The 17,994-nt window shown below is 39.9% G+C and overlaps 1 protein-coding gene across 6 annotated transcripts in view; it reads right to left on the reverse strand.

Annotated features, from left to right (window-relative positions):
- The window catches only part of LOC125174690 (kalirin-like), a 577,730-nt gene that overhangs the window by 92,144 nt on the left and 467,592 nt on the right, over window positions 1–17,994 (reverse strand). For all 6 annotated transcript variants that reach the window (XR_007155513.1, XM_047874328.1, XM_047874329.1 and 3 more), the window contains exons 25-26: window positions 17,397–17,506; window positions 1,316–1,385 (exon numbers count right to left, since the gene is read on the reverse strand). Coding sequence is in view for 5 of the 6 variants with exons in the window: in XM_047874328.1 (XP_047730284.1) it covers window positions 1,316–1,385; window positions 17,397–17,506 (180 nt within the window). In the remaining variant the exon portion in view is untranslated. The remainder of the gene's footprint in view (window positions 1–1,315; window positions 1,386–17,396; window positions 17,507–17,994) is intronic.

Below are 17,994 nucleotides of genomic sequence, written 5' to 3' on the forward strand. Positions count from 1 at the left end.
GGGATAATTCTGGGAAAAATGTGCCTATTTTATGCAATCATCAAAGGTTTTCTGAGACCAATTTTAGGGCTTATATACTACCTGGGAGGCATTTATCAGCCCTAGGACATAATGATAAATCCTACTTATGGCTGATTGTTAGGCAGATCCACAAATTGTATGAAACAAGATGTGAAAAAAAATCCCTTCTTTTTTTCCTCTACATTGGCTGTGCAAGGGATCATAAATTGTTGATCAGCATTAATGTGAACTGTGCACAGGCTCATGTATTTAGAGGTAGAAAATGTATTAACACAAAGTCTGACTCCTTAAGAAATGAGACTATGCCAGGAAGCAAACACTAAGGTTTCATGTAAAGAAAACAACTCAGGTCTTAAGCTGTGGAATTGGCTGTGCTATTTATTACATGTCAGTGGACTAGTCAACCTCCTAGGTCATCTAAATTGTTTCCATCTATAAAATATAAGGCATAACTATAGCCCTACCTATTCCATAGGTTGTTGAGAGCATAAAATCTCTGAATCACGAATACATTTTGAAAAGTAGCCGATTTTGAGTGGAAATTATAATGAGATAATTATAAAACAGAACTCCTGACCCCAGGGAAGGATTTCCATATTTAGTTGCACTTAGTATCACAGGTGGATTTCCCTGGAGATGTCTGCATTCCTGTCATGAACCTGAGCTCAGAATAACATGGTGTGGATGCTAATGGAGACTAATGTTCCCATTTATATAATTAGAACCTGGTACATTTAGCCCATTTACTTGGCCCATGACAATAGCACCAGGAAAGAAAATGACTAGACACTAATTTTGTAGGTCAGAACTGGGATGGATACCTATGGAATCTGTTTTTCTCTATGAAGGAAGAAAATGTAACCAATGGTTTGATGGATTCCTGAAGGCCTAATTTTGCCCTAATCCTAATCCTGTAAAAACAAAACAAAACAAAACAAAACAAAACAAAACAAAACAAAACAAAACCAATGGTTAGAACTGGAGTGGCTCCTCTATCATGGGTGGTGATCCTGTTCCACTCTCCTGATGTCTCAGTTTTAGAAAGTTCCTGGAGAACTCAATGTGGAGCTTGGACACAATGTCTAAAGACTTTTCCCAAGGAGGACTCTGCTCCTTGGGGATGGTCTGCTCCTCTCAGATATACTTGTGCCCCCTCCCTAGAGTCCCTGGCACTGTGTTAGAATGTCAGTGACACTAGCCCTCAGGTCAGGCAGCAAACAGTATGCCATCTGACACCATGTACCCTCCTGGAAAGGATGGCACAGTGGGAGAAGAAGCATTTCAGGTCAGTTACCCAGGTAACAAAGCAGTGTCCCACATCCTCAGGCAGCTGCTCATACTTCTCCAGCTCTTTGAGGAAGATGCTGCAAGGGGAGAGAAAGGCTGGATCAGACATCTCTGTACTGCCTCCCTCCCCACCCAGATGATTATGCTGCGGCCATCACAACCCCGTAAGCTCTCCGTTATTTACACTTGGCTTCTGCATTCTTGAAGTGATACATGGTGAGGAGTAGTTTTAAATATATTAGAACTGTTTTCATTATAATTTACATTCATTGATTAATTAGTGCTACTTAAAATTATATTGTTTCTCTTACGGATTTACATTTCTCAGGTTGAAAAGAAATTAAATATTATACTTGTGTTGGGACTTCCATTTTAACTGCCACCATGAATCTATTTTTTATACAAGTAATCTGAATACATGGTAACATTAAAAAAATTTGTAAATATAGATATCAAAAACAATGAAATAAATATCATCTATGATCCCGGAGATGTAGTGGAAACATTTTGAGTCCTATAGTAATTTCTTTCCAGTTCTTGGCTTTCTTCTTCTACCAGCAGGCACTTTGTGCTAAAAGTTATGAGTTAATGTTTCCTAATGCAGACATCATTAGGAAAGAAAATTCAATATGGAAAAAGTCACAATATATTTCAAAGCTGAATTGAATTACCAGGGAATTATCTGCCTCTGTGGATATCTATGCCATGGTTCCTTTATGTGTGAGTAAATAATGAAGGGCTGACTATACCAATTTCAAGTTCATATATTAAACAATTGGATTGGGCTCAGAGAATATAAGCTCTAATGAGCCAGCATCACCAGAATGGAATTTGTTTTTTTTAAATCACACAGAAAGGTTTAGGGTGCCTGAGTAGCTCAGTCGGTTAAGCATCCGACTCTTGATTTCTGCTTAGGTCATGATCATGGTTTGTGAGTTTGTTCAAGCCCTGCATTAGGCTCTGCACTGACAGCGTGGAGCCTGCTTGGGATTCTGTCTCTCTCTAACCCTCCCCTGCTCTCTCTCTCTCTGAATAAATAAACATTAAAAACTAGAAATCACACAGGGGTTTTAAAATAAAAAATAATTATGATGCTGTGGGGAAACTCACTGATGGAAATGGAAGCTATAATCTTTTCAAAGGGCAATTTGACAATACCTACCAAAATAAAAAAAAATGTATACTTATCTTTTGTTTCTGCAACTTTAATCCTGGAAAATTTCATATATATTTTAATCTACTTACGTAGAGGATGATGTAAACATGTGTATTCAATGTGTTACTGTTCATAATATTAAAAGGTGGACTGTAGGTGACAAAATAACCCGTATAGCCACAGAACCGGATAGTACACAGTTATAACAAAAATGACAAGGCTTCCTATGTTTTCACATGAAAGATCTCCAAGGCAGGCTGTTAAGTAAAAAAAGCAAGGTGTGGAAGAATGTATACAATATGCCGCCTTTTGTATAAGTAGGGAATATGTACTCTTATTTCCAACCCAAGAAATTAATGGTCAAAGGGTACAAGGTCAGTTATGAGAGGTAAATCGTGAGAGCCACTATAAGCATAGTACCTATAGCTAACAATATTGTATTGTACACTTAGTTTGCTAAGTGTACGCTTACATTAAGTGTTCTTTCATCATCATCGTCATCACGATCATCATCATCATCATCATCATCATCATCATAGAGGGAGGATACTTTGGGAGGTGATGGATATGTTCATGGCCTTGATTATTGTGATAGCTTCATGGGTGTACACTTATCTCTAAACTCATCAAATTGTATATATTATACATGTACAGCTTTCTACATGTCAATCAAAATTTGCTATGGTGGTTTCTTTAAAAAAAGGTCACCAAACATGAACTATTGGGACTTAATCAAGATAAAAAGCTTCTGCACAGCAAAGGAAACAATCAACAAAACTAAAAGGCAGCCTGTGGAATGGGAGAAGCTATTTGCCAACAACATATCTGATAAAGGGATAGTATCCAAAATCTATAAAGAACTTATCAAACTCAGTACCCCCCAAAATAAATAACACAGTGAAGAAATGGGCAGAAGACATGAATAGACACTTTTTCAGACATCCAGATGGTTAACAGACACATGAAAAGATGCTCAACAGCATTCATCATCAGGGAAATACAAATCAAAGCCATGATGAGATGTCACCTTACATCTATCAGAATGGCTAAAATTAACACAGGAAACAAGTATTGACAAGGATGTGGAGAAAGGGGAACCCTCTTGCACTGCTGGTTGGAATGCAAACTGGTGCAGCTGGTCTGGAGAATAGTATGGAGGTTCCTCAAGAAACTAAAAATAGAACTACCCTACAATCTAGCAATAGCACTATCAGGTATTTATCCAAAGAATACAAAAATACAGATTCGAAATGGTACATGCAACTCAATGTTTATAGCAGCATTATCAACAATACAATATACGTTATATATATATAATGTATATATACACACACATGCACACACATACACACGTATATATATATACACACACATACACACACATACACATATACACATATATACATATACACATGTATATATATACACACATACACATATACATACAATGAAATATTACTCAGCCATCAAAAAGAATTAAATCTTGCCATTTGCAATGATGTGGATGGAGCCTGAATGTATTATGCTAAGCAAAATAAGTCAATCAGAGAAAGATAAATACCGTATGCTTTCACTCATATGTGGAACTTAAGAAACAAACAGATGAACATATGGTAAGTAGGGGGGAAGAGAAGAGAGGGAAACAAACCACAAAAGACTCTTAACAAACTAAGGTTGCTGGAGGGGAGGTGGGTGGGAGATGGGCTAGATGGATGATGGGTACTAAGGGGGGCACTAGTTGTGATGAGCACTGGGTGTTGTATGGAAGTGAATCACTCCTGAAACTAATGTTGCACTGTATGTTAACTAAAATTTAAATAAAATAAATTTAAAAATTAAAAAAAAGTCATTACCATAGGAAACCAGCTAAAGGAATAGGGTAAAGATAGTGGTGAGTTGGAAATCCCAATCTATATTTTTTAATTTAATTTTGAATTTTAAAATTAATTCAAAATTAAATTAAAAGATATAAAGCAGTTCTGAATCATTCCACTACTTACTTCCAGCATTGGAAAAAATAAATTGTATTGATTTGACCTACTCTGGCTCCTATTGCCCAAGCATTCTGGCAGTATCTGCTACTTGTGTTTCCCCTACAACAACATAAAAAGATGTTGTTTTTAGTTTTAGTCATATTTGGAAGGCCAAAATGCTAATAATGATTGGTGGGATCACATATAATTTTTTTGTCCACCTGCAATGCAAGTTTTTCTATAATAAATGAGCATTGCTGTAATAATAAAGAAAAGTCACTTAAAAATTTTGGGGGAGTCTTAGCAATACCCATTTGAAGATAATCATCCTCCCCTAACGTGAATTTTAGAGCATCCTGATTTGACTCATGGAACAGAAGTAATTATAATGCAAGTTGGGCTTTCAAAATACAAATATGCAGTGCTCAAAAATCAATAAAGTATCATATTTACTGACATGGTTTTTAATGTTTATTTATTTATTTTTAGAGAGAGAGAGTGAGCAGGGGAGGGGCAGAGAGAGAGGGAGACAGAGAATCTCAAGCAGGCTCTGCACTGCTAGTACGGAGCTCGACGTGGGGTCAAACTCATGAACCATGAGATCATGACCTGAGTGGAAATCAAGAGTCAGACGCTTAACCAACTGAACCACCCAGGTGCCTCAAGTGATACTTTTAGAAGAACTGCAGGTGACGTACATGTACTTAATATGACTTCTGAAACATAAATAGGAAAAAATATTATATAATGCTGTAATTGAGGCTCAAACTTCTTTCCAGGCCAAAAAGGAAACATCCTTTTTTGCTGCAAGAGAAGCAGTCTGGCTCCCCACCATATCACGTCATCACTGAATTCTAAAAGACACTGAGGAGGGCACCTGTTGGGATGAACACTGGGTGTTGTATGGAAACCAATTTGACAATAAATTTCATAAAAAATAAATAAAAATAAATAAAAGACATTTATCATGTGGTCCTTCTCTGTGAGGAACACTAAATAATATAATGTACAACATCTTCATAAGTACTCTTTCAGAAGGTGTTGAGCTATTCTTTACGTGGACATTTCTCATATAAATCTTCACTATAAATCTCAGTGAAGACAATGATTAGAACGTCAGCTCTGTCCCATGATAGACTGAACAGGGCCTGGGGTGTGGACTGGAATGGCTTGGTGACGAGGGAGGAAATCTGATGGGCTGTTCTAGGATAATGACTGGTGAAAGAAAATGAGTTACTTTAAAGAAAGAAGGACCCAAAAGGAGAGAGGTCCTGGAAGAAGAGAGAGAGGGAAAAAATGGGTAATCCAAAGGTCCCTGGCAATTGGGATAAACTCTCTCAGCTTGTGGAAAACCTCTTCCTCCCTACTCTTGGGATGTCACTCCAGTCCCCTAAGCTCTGACTCCCACGGTATTTAGGCCCTTCCACGTTAGGGTGATCAAATAAACAAAACAGCCAGATCATGACATTCCACACAGGATACAACTCAGGGAGACTTTCCTTCTTTCCTTGACTTTTGACCCAAGGTCAAAAGTGACCTTGCTGACCTGGTCACTTAAGGTTAAATTTAAGCAAACAGTGGTAATTATACCAACAGAACTGATCCTTGATCTAGATGCTAAAGACAGTGCTAGGAATTTTCTTTAAAATCCTGATACACTAATCATGACTTTTTGTGATAGCAGCTATCAAAAACCTATGAGAGAATGCTCAGTTTGAAAATTCTGAAGAAATGAAAGCCCTGTAAAATGAATTACATGTCTAGAATACTATTTGTATAATTAATGCCTTTCTGGAAAATGAAGGTTTTAGCAGCAACGGCCACTAGCCCACCCATCTACTGATCCTGTCTCTCACTTTCCTTTCCTCCCAGAGCCAAGCACAAGTTAAAGAGCCAGAGTTCACACTTACTCACAGTTGTGTGGGGGGGAGTTTCTTCTGACGCCTCATTTTTTGCATCTTTGAACCACAACCTCATGGGGTTGTTGTGAGGATTTAATAAATCCATGTAGGTAAAGAGACCAACCCAGGGCCTAGCATACAGTAGACATTAAATAACTACTAGTTTTTTAGGACCAGTGCTTCCTAATCTTAATAAAGTCACCATCTGATAAACATACATTTGCACACTCTTCCCCATTCCTGGAGACTCATTCCTAGGGAACTCTCCCCTAGGGGAGACTGTGTTGGAAAATTGATACTAGATTACCTTTCCCTAGAAAATATCCTGGGAAAATCGTGATTGGGTGTTATAAAAATTGGATTCCAAGGTCACATATCATTTAAGTTTGGGAAATATTGCTAAGCTGGTTTCTTTACTGGAGGGCTTCCAAAATCCTATAAAATGATGAGGTACATTTTACTGAAGTAAACAGTGTGCAGTGCTTCCCAAACTTCTTTGCAAGTGGAACTCTTTTGGGGGCAGTATCAGACTTTGTCTCAAGGAACACTCCTGGAAACCCCTAGTTAATGGCCCTTGTACCTGGCCATGCACCGCCCTCTGGGGTTAGGATCTGAGCTGCTGTATTATTCAGAAAAGCTCCCTGGGTAATTCCACTGTATCCAATCCATAGACCAGCATTTGATGGTAGCTACCCCAGATTCCAGTTGGCAGATTCTATATTGACTCTGTATGACTTAATTTTTTAATTAAAAAATCTAAGAATTAGAAAAACTACTTTGTGCTGGGCATATCAATTCATAACTTTGAGTAAGACATTCATTACCATCTTAATGTGATTGTTGAAGGCAAGTGGCAATATTAAACTTTATTTTGCTTTTTAATTTAAAGGTTATGAAGATGATAGATTATGTAACTCTGATCAATATCATTCTGTCTGCTTCAAGTGGACGTGATGAGTTTAAATTAAAGCATAAGAGGTCACAACACTCTTCACAAATGATAGAATATTCCACCTCAGCTCTTCTATAGCCACATTTGTCCTCACCATTTCAATAATTATACATAGTAGATCATGAGGGAACAAGCAAAGCAAATAGTTTAAGTGTTTGTGTGAATGTCTGGGGTTCTTTCTGAAATGAATACAACTTTTAAAGAAATGTCACAATCTAAACAAAGTCATTACTCTATTAAATTACCATGATGCAATATATTGTACGCTTTCTGAGGAAAATGCTTCCCTCTGACTTTGTACGGAATCTTGGGAAATGAAACCTCTAGCGATTATTGATGGAAAAACTTTTAGATGGTCTGTGATGAAGTACTGTGGAAACAGCACCATTCCAAACGTACATTGAGTCATTTTGATTTTGTTATTTTCTCCAAAGGTAAATTTGTTCAATGGTCTCACTGATTCTAGAGAAGTGCATCCGTCAGTGTGGTCCAGCAGACAGACCTTTACATCAAGGGGGCGGTCCGCATTTAAAGGGTTATATATTTGATGATGATGATGTGTGTACATACGTGTGTGTGTATGAATGACTCTCACGCATGTGCACTTGTTAGAATGATAGAGGTAGTGAGAAGGGGAATGAAGGTAGAGGCCATGGCAAGGAGAAGAACAATGAGGAGGATATATATATAAATAAAGCCGGAGGTAGGGTACGGAGAAAGCTCTTAGGTTCACTTCTTTGCAGGAAGTCCAGGATGTTGCCTCCTTATCAAAGCCAGGCTGGTTACTGTTTTCGTATAAGTGGAGCTAGACATCATTTCTAAAGAATCCATCAGTGGCCAGATTCAGAGGCTCCGGATTACAGGGGCTAGGACAGCTGATTAGCATACCGGGACAGCTATTAAACCAATGAGGAGTCGTGTGCAGTCCAGGGAAGGTGTGGGATTATTCAGGGGGTTGTTTCAGTCAAGTCTGATCACCTGGGCTGAGCCATGTGAGTCACCCCTCTCTGTCCCTTGATTACACACCAGGAATTTCAGCCTAGATTAGAGATGAAGGGGAGAGGTGTCCAGGGCTGGGCTTCTCCTCAGCACATTTCTGCCCTCAGGCTCCAACCTCAAGAAGAATTTACCTTGCTGCACTGCTACCTGTTGAATATGTTTCGCTAATGCTTTCTAATCTTGTTTAACTTGTGTGATCAGATGAGCCAAAAAGCATTTGCATAGACCTATAGCTTATTTTAATGTTAAAATAAACATAAAAAATCTCACATTTAATGTCATTCATACCCATGAATGTGCTGTTCGGCAACTAGGTACAGAAGCTCAATAGTTAGTGTGCACAACTAAAATTAACATGACTTTGACACATCCACATAAATGGCTACACTTTGTCTTGCTTTGGGTGTGCCCCAGTATCCACAACCAACACCAATGTCCACAGCTCACTGAGAAAACAAACCCCAACAACAAAACCACAGGTGAATTTCTATGGGCTCTCCTGATGGCTTGTGTAGGGCTTGCAGTTAGCTATGCCTTAGGGTATGGGTTTAGGGCCCAAGAAAAACCACAGCAGGCCTTCCCCTTCCTTTTTCTCTGACATTTGAATGTTAAGAAAATGACAGTGTGATTTAATAGGGCGTTATTCAGACCTGAAATCTTCGCTCTGCTACCAATAGGCTTGGGCAGGTCACAGACCTTTGTAAGCTCCAGTTTCCATAAAACAAGGGAGGAGAATAGAACTAGACTGTCTTTAAAGGTTTTTCCCAGACTTTTATATTTTGTAATTCTGTGATTTCTATAAATGAGATAAAACTAATACCAAGGGCACTAGGAGGGGAGATGCAGCATAGAAGGCATAGAATGGGCATATTTTAAGCAAGGGTGTGTGTCGGGAAGGGATAGTAGAGGCAAAGCAGGAAGCGACGTGGTGGCCCAGCGGACACTGCTGTAGGCTGCACATCCTCTCTCTCACCACTGGGTGGAGCCAGCTCCTCGCCTTGTAGCTGCAGATGGCCCCACGGCGTTGCAGGTTTAGTGGGTGGAAACCAGCATTAAATAAGGAGGAGAAAGTGAAACAGAACCTAACCCCAAATATCAGAATGCATCAGACATAGGGTGTTATTTTGACAAATTTAGTTTCCCTATTACGTATAAGAATGTGCATTATCAGGACATAATGTTATAAACTTTTTCTTTGGTTCGTGATCAAACATGTTTGATAAACACCTTGCTGATGTTCCCTTCCAAAATAGAATTGTAGCCCTAGGGAGGTCTAGGTCTCTATCTACCTAGGTCTCCATCTCTCCTCCCCCCACACCCCCATAACTTCCCTTCTGTCTCCCCTCTCTAACCTCCCTGACTACTGCTTCCCTCCCCTCTCTCCCTCCTTTCCCTCTTCTTCCCCTTGTTACCCACCCACTTTACTGCTCTCTCTAGCCTCTCCTCTATCTAGGTATTTAATCCCTCTCTATCCACCACCTTGCTTTGTGCCCCCCAACCCTGGCCAACGTCATTTCTGCCTGGAACTACTTCCCTCTTCCACCTCTCCCTTCCTCCACCTCAATCTTACCGCACAAGACACAGTGGAACTGGGAGCCTGACACCGGGACCTTGCCCCACCCCTCCCCCAGGGTTGAGACTGACTCACAAACTTCTCCCTGTTGCCTCTCTCAGCCTCCTTGCTAGACTTCACCACTCTCCTCCCTTGGCAGGCCTTTTTTCAAACTTTCCTCCATCATTAAGGGAGCCATCCCTGGTTGTAGAAATACTACCAGCTACTTAAATCCAATCTCAAATGCCCTCCCCTCTGTGAAACCTTTCCTATTTTTCCAACGGAAGCTATTTTCTTTGCTCCTTTTAACTGCATTTGTGCTTCCCTCCACCCTGATCACAAGGACCTAAATAATTCCCAGAACTCAGGGGGCAGAGCCTGCGTTTGATTCATCACTGGGTACTAGCTCCAACTAGCACAGGGCTGGCCCAAGAAGGAACTCTGGGAAGATAATGGAACTGTGGGCTGGGCCACTGGTTCACTGTTATTTCCCATCACTTCCCCCAGCTCCTCCCCCACTGCTGCACACTATCCTCTGCTGCTGGCTGACCTTGGCCACCTGGTACCCTGGTGGGCTGACTTTGGCCCGGCCAGTGTTCCCAACTTAGTCACACATAGCTCAGGTCCTTCTCCCTCAGCCTCGAGCCCAGAAACAGTAGGCTGGGACTGCATTGGGTAGAGGCCAGGGCCAAATCTAAGCTTCCAGTCAAGCCAGCAGGGAAGAAGTGTACCAGAGGGATATATGGCTCTGGTTGTCAGTCTTCCACTTGCCTTTCCAACCCTTGCTGAAAAATTACATATTTCAGGTAATTATTGTAAGACTGTGGGACCTTGGTGACATACCTGTGGAAGAACGGGGTTGAAGTGTTCCTCAAATGTGGGGATCCACCTAAAAGCTGGTTAGATATGAATCAAATCAACCAGCTTTTGCAGTCCCAGTTGGTGGTCTATGGAGTGGGGGAAGGGGAGAGAGCACTGACATGGGAAACCAAACCCCTGGGATCTATGCCTGATCTTTAAAGGGGGAGAGGGTGTCCCACACTGGGTAAGTCACTGGCTCCTTTCTGGGTCTCAATGTCCTTATCTGTAAATGGAGATAGTTGTACTTGATGGTGAGGAAGACCGTCAGAGCCCTGAGAGCAGAGATTTTATAAAAATGTTATTACTCTGGGGCGTGTGGGTGGCTCAGTAGATTAAATGTCCAACTTCAGCTCAGGTCATGATCTCGCCGTTTGTGAGTTCCAGCCCCACATAGGGCTCTGTACTGACAGCTCAGAGCCTGGAGCCTGTTTTGGGTTCTGTGTCTCCCTCTCTCTCTGCCCCTCCCCTATTCACACTCTGTCTCTCTCTGTCTCTCTCTCTCAAAAATAAATAAACATTAAAAAAAATTTTTTAATGTTATTACTCAGACTCACATACAAATAACAAAAATAACTGGAAAGCAAAAAAGTAAAGTTCAGATTCAACTGAAGGTGATAAGCATTTTAAACCATTGTCCTTACTTACAGAAGCTGAAAATCTAATAAAGGCAAATTGAAAATAAATAATTTTTTTGAATTACAAATTGCAAGTTGGTTAAAAAAAACAACCATTACTTGGGGGGCGCCTGGGTGGCTCAGTCAATTAAGTGCCGGACTCTTGGTTTCAGCTCAGCTCATGATCTCACAGTTCATAAGTTCAAGCCCCATGCCAGGCTGACAGCTAATAGTGCGGAGCCTGCTTGGGATTCTTTTTCTCCCTTTCTCTCTCTTCCCCTCCCCTGCTCATGTTCTCTCTCTTTCTCTATCTCAGAATAAACAAATAAACTTAAAAAAAAACATTACTGTTTGGGGGCTCTATTTATGGAATATACTATCTTACCTGAGTGCTCCTGCAATGCTTAGCAAAATACAATAGAAATGGATTTAGTTCTCGTGTATATAAGTTTCATTATCTTTATGATTTTATAAAAAGGAGGTATAGTATGAAAATGGGGAGAACAGAAGGTAAAAACTAAGTATCATTCCATTTATACCTCCAGTTTCTCTAAAACCATTACTTACATTGAATTGTTCTTCTTCACAGAAATTTTGGTGCTTGAGAATTTCTCTGTTCAATATTTATATAGACAAAGGTCCTTGAGAATGATAACACACACATACACACACTAATCTTGGTTGTCATTTTTCAAAGTGACACCATTTAAAAGATCAACACTAACAAGCTGAGAAATTTAACATATTCTTCATATCAGCCTTGGTCTACGTAATAATTTCCTAGTGGCTCAGCTAACTGTATCATTCAGGTAGTATGAGCTACCTCATTCAGGAGCTCAATCTCTCCACTTCCCAATATTCTTTTCTCCCTCCCTCCCTCCCTCCTTCCCTCACTCTCTGGAGCATAGGCAGATAACCTAAACTGTGCACTAGTAACTAGAGGAATGTGTCTGTTAGTGGCACTTAACCGTAACTTTGTAAAGATGCAAACAACTGGGGTTAAAAAGAACCTTTGGATATTTTCAGGTTAAAAAGTAACTATTTCATAAGTATTCCTGAAAAGCAAACAGGTGTTTGGACCATTCTATGGTCCTCCCATTAAGAAGCTCCCAGGAAGTTAGTATCCAAAATATATGAAGAATTTATACAACTCAACACCAAAAAGCCCCCAAACAATACAATAAAAAAATAAACAGAGGACCCGAATAGACATTTTCCAAAGAAGACATACAGATGGCTAACACAACATGAAAATGTGATCAACATCACCGATCATCAGGGAAATGCAAATCAAAACCACACTGAGATACCACCTTACTCTTCTCAAAATGGCTAAAATAAAAAGACAAGAGATAACAAGCACTACAGAGGATGTGGAGAAAAAGAGACCCTTATGCACTGTTGGTGGGAATGTAAATTGGTGCAGTCAATATGGAAAACTGTATGGAAGCTCCTCAAAAAATTAAAAATAGAAATACCACATGATCCAATAATTCTACTACATTTTTACCCAAAGGAAGCAAAAACACTAATTTGAAAATATACATGCACTCTATGTTTATTGTAGCATTACTTACAATAGCCAAGATAAGGAAATGACCTAAGAACCCATCAACAGATGAATGGACAAGGAAGATGTGGTGTAAACACACACACACACACACACACACACACACACACACACACACACACACTGAAATATTACACAGCCGTAAAAAGGATGAGAACTTGCCAGGTGCAACAACATGGATGGACCTAGAGGGCATTATGCTAAATGAAATAAGTCAGACTGAGAAAGCCAAATGCCATATGGTTTTACTCATATGTGGAGTCTTAAAAAACCCAAATGACTAAACAAACAAAAAGCAAAATCAACCTATAAATATAGAGAACAAACTGATGGCTGCCAGACAGAGGGGCATGGGGAAGATGGGCAAAATGGGTGAAAGGAAGTGGGAGATACAGGCCTCCAGTTGTGGAATGATTACGTCACAGGAATGAAAGGCACAGCATAGGAAATACAGTCGATGGCCTTGTAATCATGTTGTATGGTGACAGATGGCAGCTATGCTTGTGGGGAGCACAGCGTAATACACAAACTCATCAAGTCACCATGTTGTGCACCTGAAACTAATGTGTCAATTACACACAAATAAAAAAAACTAAAAATTAAAAAAAGAAGCCTCCAGGAAACTCCTTCATTCAGATATTCAATCATTGTGCTATGAAGGCTATAATTGTTAAGATTCTGGTAGTGATGAGGGAAAAAAAACCATACCTAATGGTTTTCCCTATCTTGAGACTTTCACAAACAAAAGACTGAATTATGACTTAAGTGGCACTAGCCATTAGTCTGCAAACTGTAATTCTATTTTTAGTCTGTGAGCCCATCCATCCATCCATCCATCCATCCAACAAATATTTACTTAAAGTGTACTGTGTGCCAGGGTATGCAGTAAAAGACATGGTCTTTTACAGAGTTCACATTTCCTGCATTTTCAAAGTTGCCTTAATTGCCATTTTCTCTCTTATTTATTAGAGATTTTAGAGGTGTTATGCTTTTTTCAATTTATCAACATGTGTATGGCATAAAGGGAAAGCCCACAATATGAGAAAAGCCTTAGCCTCCAGATACTGTAGAGAATTAATACACAGCTTGATTTTCTTGGATGTTCCCTAAACTGTGAATAATTTAAAACATTAATTTTTTTTGGTGGAGAGCTTACTCTATGCAGAATTCTTTTCTTTTTAATGTAGAATATACTAATGATTCAGCATTAGTACTAATATCAGTAATTATGCTATACTATAATACAGTGGTTGTGCTGGGCTCTGTATTGGGATAGAGAATCAATACTGAGTAGACCTTGACCACCATGATTTCAGGGGTTCTTTTTCCCTCTTTTTTTTTTTTTTTGCAGTTTATCTACCTTCTTTTACTTTACGCTAGTAATATCAAATTACTTGCTCAAGTTCTTGAGTCTTATTTACTGCTTCTAAGTTGCTATGGTCTTGGAAATGACCTAACCATCTAACAAGATTGTTAAATAATCTAACAAGAGGTAAAGTGGTTGTTGGGACAGATAGAAAGGTGCTTCTCCGGAAAGATAAGAGCTGTATCTTTGTGATATCTCTTTTGGTTGCTCAGAGGTTGGTTTTTATTTTCTTCTGGTTTCTTTTTTTTTTTTTTTTTCCGTTTATTTATTTTTGGGACAGAGAGAGACAGAGCATGAACAGGGGAGGGGCAGAGAGAGAGGGAGACACAGAATCGGAAACAGGCTCCAGGCTCTGAGCCATCAGCCCAGAGCCTGACGCGGGGCTCGAACTCCCAGACCGCGAGATCGTGACCTGGCTGAAGTCGGATGCTTAACCGACTGCGCCATCCAGGCGCCCCACTTCTGGTTTCTTAATAACATTATAAATAGGTAACATTTGCTGAATAGCTGTGTTCTTGATAATTAAATTTATGCCTCTACAGAATGTAGTATTCCATGTGGTTTAACTTGAGGGTTTCTTAGAACTATATTTTGTTTTTGTTTTTGTTTTTTTTTAATGTTTATTTATTTCTGAGGCAGAGAGAGACAGAGCATGAGTGGGGGAGGGTCAGAGAGAGAGGGAGACACAGAATCAGAAGCAGGCTCCAGGCTCTGAGCTGGCAGCACAGAGCCCGACGCAGGGCTCGACCTCACAAACCGTGAGATCATGACCTGAGCCAAAGTCAGTCGCTCAACCGACTGAGCCACCCAGGTGCCCCTAGAACTATATTTTGTAACTGGTAGCTGTTTCAGCTACTTAAAAATTACCAAACTGCTTACTATGGCTTACTAGAGTGATATCACAAAACAAGAGTAAGAGGTAGATACTTTGTTACTTTGAAATGAATATTCTTTTCCCTTATACATTGATTTGGCAAAAGCAGGGCTCACAGGAAGTGCATGTTGTGATCTCTAGACTTCTATATCTAATCGGTTTGGTAAGAAAATGGGGAGAGTGAGACTTGTTGACTAAATTCCAGAGATCATAAATCAAAAAAGTGAAAGTAATACGCCTTACTGCTTACCAGTCCAATGTCTTCTCAGATATCCTGAGGGAGGTGGGATAATGCTGAGCAGGACTCAGAGGACAGAACTGGGGATCAGTGGTCAAGAATGGCTTTACTGGGATCTTATTAAAGAGACAGGAGGAAGAATATTTCTATGTCTGGAGACTTCCAGACAAACCAAATGGAAAGTGCTGAAATTTGTGATAAAAAAAAAAAAGAAGGAAAGAAAGGAAGGAAGGAAGGAAGGAAGGAAGGAAGGAAGGAAAAGAAAGACTGGGAACTTCTATTAAGTACTCCAGAAAGTTTTCCCTTAGAGCTTATTGGTTTCATAGTCTGACAAAGTTATCATGTCATGGGAACTACGCATTTTCTGTTCTTTTAAAACTGATGCCATTTGATGACATAACAGGGTATTAATCATTAGGACTTGATAAGAGAAGAGTGGTTCTCCACATCCTATTCAGACCTTTTAGAGCTCTGGATCATTTTACATCCAACTCTTGCTTGCTCTTAGTTATTCCTAGCAAAGGGCCATACTGAGGTCTTATTTTCTAGAGCTGGGCTGTCCAGTTTGATAGCCACTTGCCATCTAAATTTGTTAAATTGAATAAAATGAAAAACTCTGTTCTCAGTAGCACAGATCACACTTCAAGTGTTCAGCTGCCATGCAAGTCTGGTGGCTATAGTATTAAACAGCAAGGACACAGAACATTTCCAGAAACATTGAAGAAAGCTTTATTGGATAGTACTGTTCTACAGTCTTGCCTCACCTGTTCATAGAGTCTCATCAGGAACTCTTGGGGCTGGTAGTTTTATCTCCAGCATGACTACTTAACTTGGTAAATGCCTTGATAAGCCTGACCATAGGACTTCCTCCTGAATTGTATCCTACAACATTCAACCTCTACCTTTAGCCCCTTTCTGCAACAGAGTTCCGAGAGAGCATTAGGACTTTATACCAACACTATTCTTGTGTCTTGAGATTCCCTTTCTTTGTTATATTTTGGAAACTGAGTTATTTCCATTTGTTGGCTATGTAATTAACCAACCAATGTTCTTGCTGACTCAGTTAACAATGGAACGTGTTTAGTATGCTGTAGAGAAGATACTTAAATTGGGAGTTGGACAAAATGAACTATGAGGCTTTAGGGCCCTATGGTTCTATTTTAACAAAACATAGAGGGTTGACTGATATTCCCTATAAGCTGTCAAAAAATGTGTCCCATTTTCCAATACAGCTGTGACTGATATTCCCTATAAGCTGTCAAAAAATGTGTCCCATTAGGTATTCTGATTATCTATATATTTATTTACATATGTTTTTGTTTTGGTTGAAGGTGGGGATTATCAGGTAGTTGGGGATAGAGGAGGAATTTAACTTGAAAAAAAAAAAAAAACTTCAATGGAATTTGATACGTATGGCCCACAAGGTAGAATAATTAGCCTTAGATGAATTCTAGTGTCAGAATTCCCCACAATTTTGCTGAGGGGAAGCTACTTTCAGTTCCTCAAAGCCTGGTTATCATTCTGATTGGATATGAAGATGCTGCCCTAAGGAGAACTGGGGAGGGACATTGCCAAATTCTTGACTTCACTCTCCATGAGCAATTTTGGACAATTGTGGAAAAATAGGGGTGAGTGAGAAAAAAGTCTGACAGCAACTGACTTAGAAAACTTAACAGGTAGGGGCGCGTAGGTGGCTCAGTCAGTTGAGCGTCTGACTTCGGCTCAGGTCACGATCTCATGGTTCGTGAGTTCAAGCCCCAGCATCTGGCTCTCTGCAGTTGGCGCAAAGCCTACTTTGGATCCTGTGTCCCCCTCTCGGTGCCCCTCCCCCACTCATGCTCTCTCTCAAAAATAAACAAACATGAAAAAATAAAAAAGAAAAGAAAATTTAACAGGTAATATCACCAGGCAGTAATAGGTAAATATTACCAGGCAACATTTGCCAATCAGCTTTGATCCACTCATTGAGAGGCCCTGATGATGAGTATTTATGGCCCTAAGTATGCTCTGGGGAAACCCTCCACCAACCTACTTGTTATGAAAATCGTAGATCTCCTGGATGTTGCCAAAGATGATATGCTCTTTATTAAGGATCCCAGGGGGGATCTCCTCCACGCCACTGGTCATTTCCCACAGGTAGGTCTGTAAGATAGCAACATCTTCATCACTGGCAAGTACTACAAAATGCAGACAAAATAAACAGGTCTTCACACGGGAGGGCTAAGACTCAGACTGGGCTTGCATATGGAGTGTAAAAAGTGAGATGGTAAATAAACAGAACGGGAAGAAAGAAAACCCAAATGTTCCATTACCTTCAACTGTTGCTAGGGAAACTCACATTCTGGACTCTAGCAAAGTACAAACTCCACATTCCTCTTATTAAATGCGTGTGTGTTTGAGTGTGTCTGGGGGAAGGTGTAAATTGCAGACTCAACTTAAGTTCACTGAGTATGTCATGGTTTTTATTTTGAATTCAAGTCTTGTCTATGCTAGCTGGGGCTAGCTCCAATCTGAGAAGAGTTTCTTTTCAAAAGCATTTTAAAATCCCCTGCAATTACTACTGACTCTGGGAGAAAGATTTCCTTTGTTGGCTTTTATGTGTTAAGCTCCGGGAGAAGACAAGGAGCACT

This window comes from Prionailurus viverrinus, chromosome C2 (genome assembly GCF_022837055.1).
Source record: "Prionailurus viverrinus isolate Anna chromosome C2, UM_Priviv_1.0, whole genome shotgun sequence".
Lineage (NCBI taxonomy): Eukaryota > Metazoa > Chordata > Mammalia > Carnivora > Felidae > Prionailurus > Prionailurus viverrinus.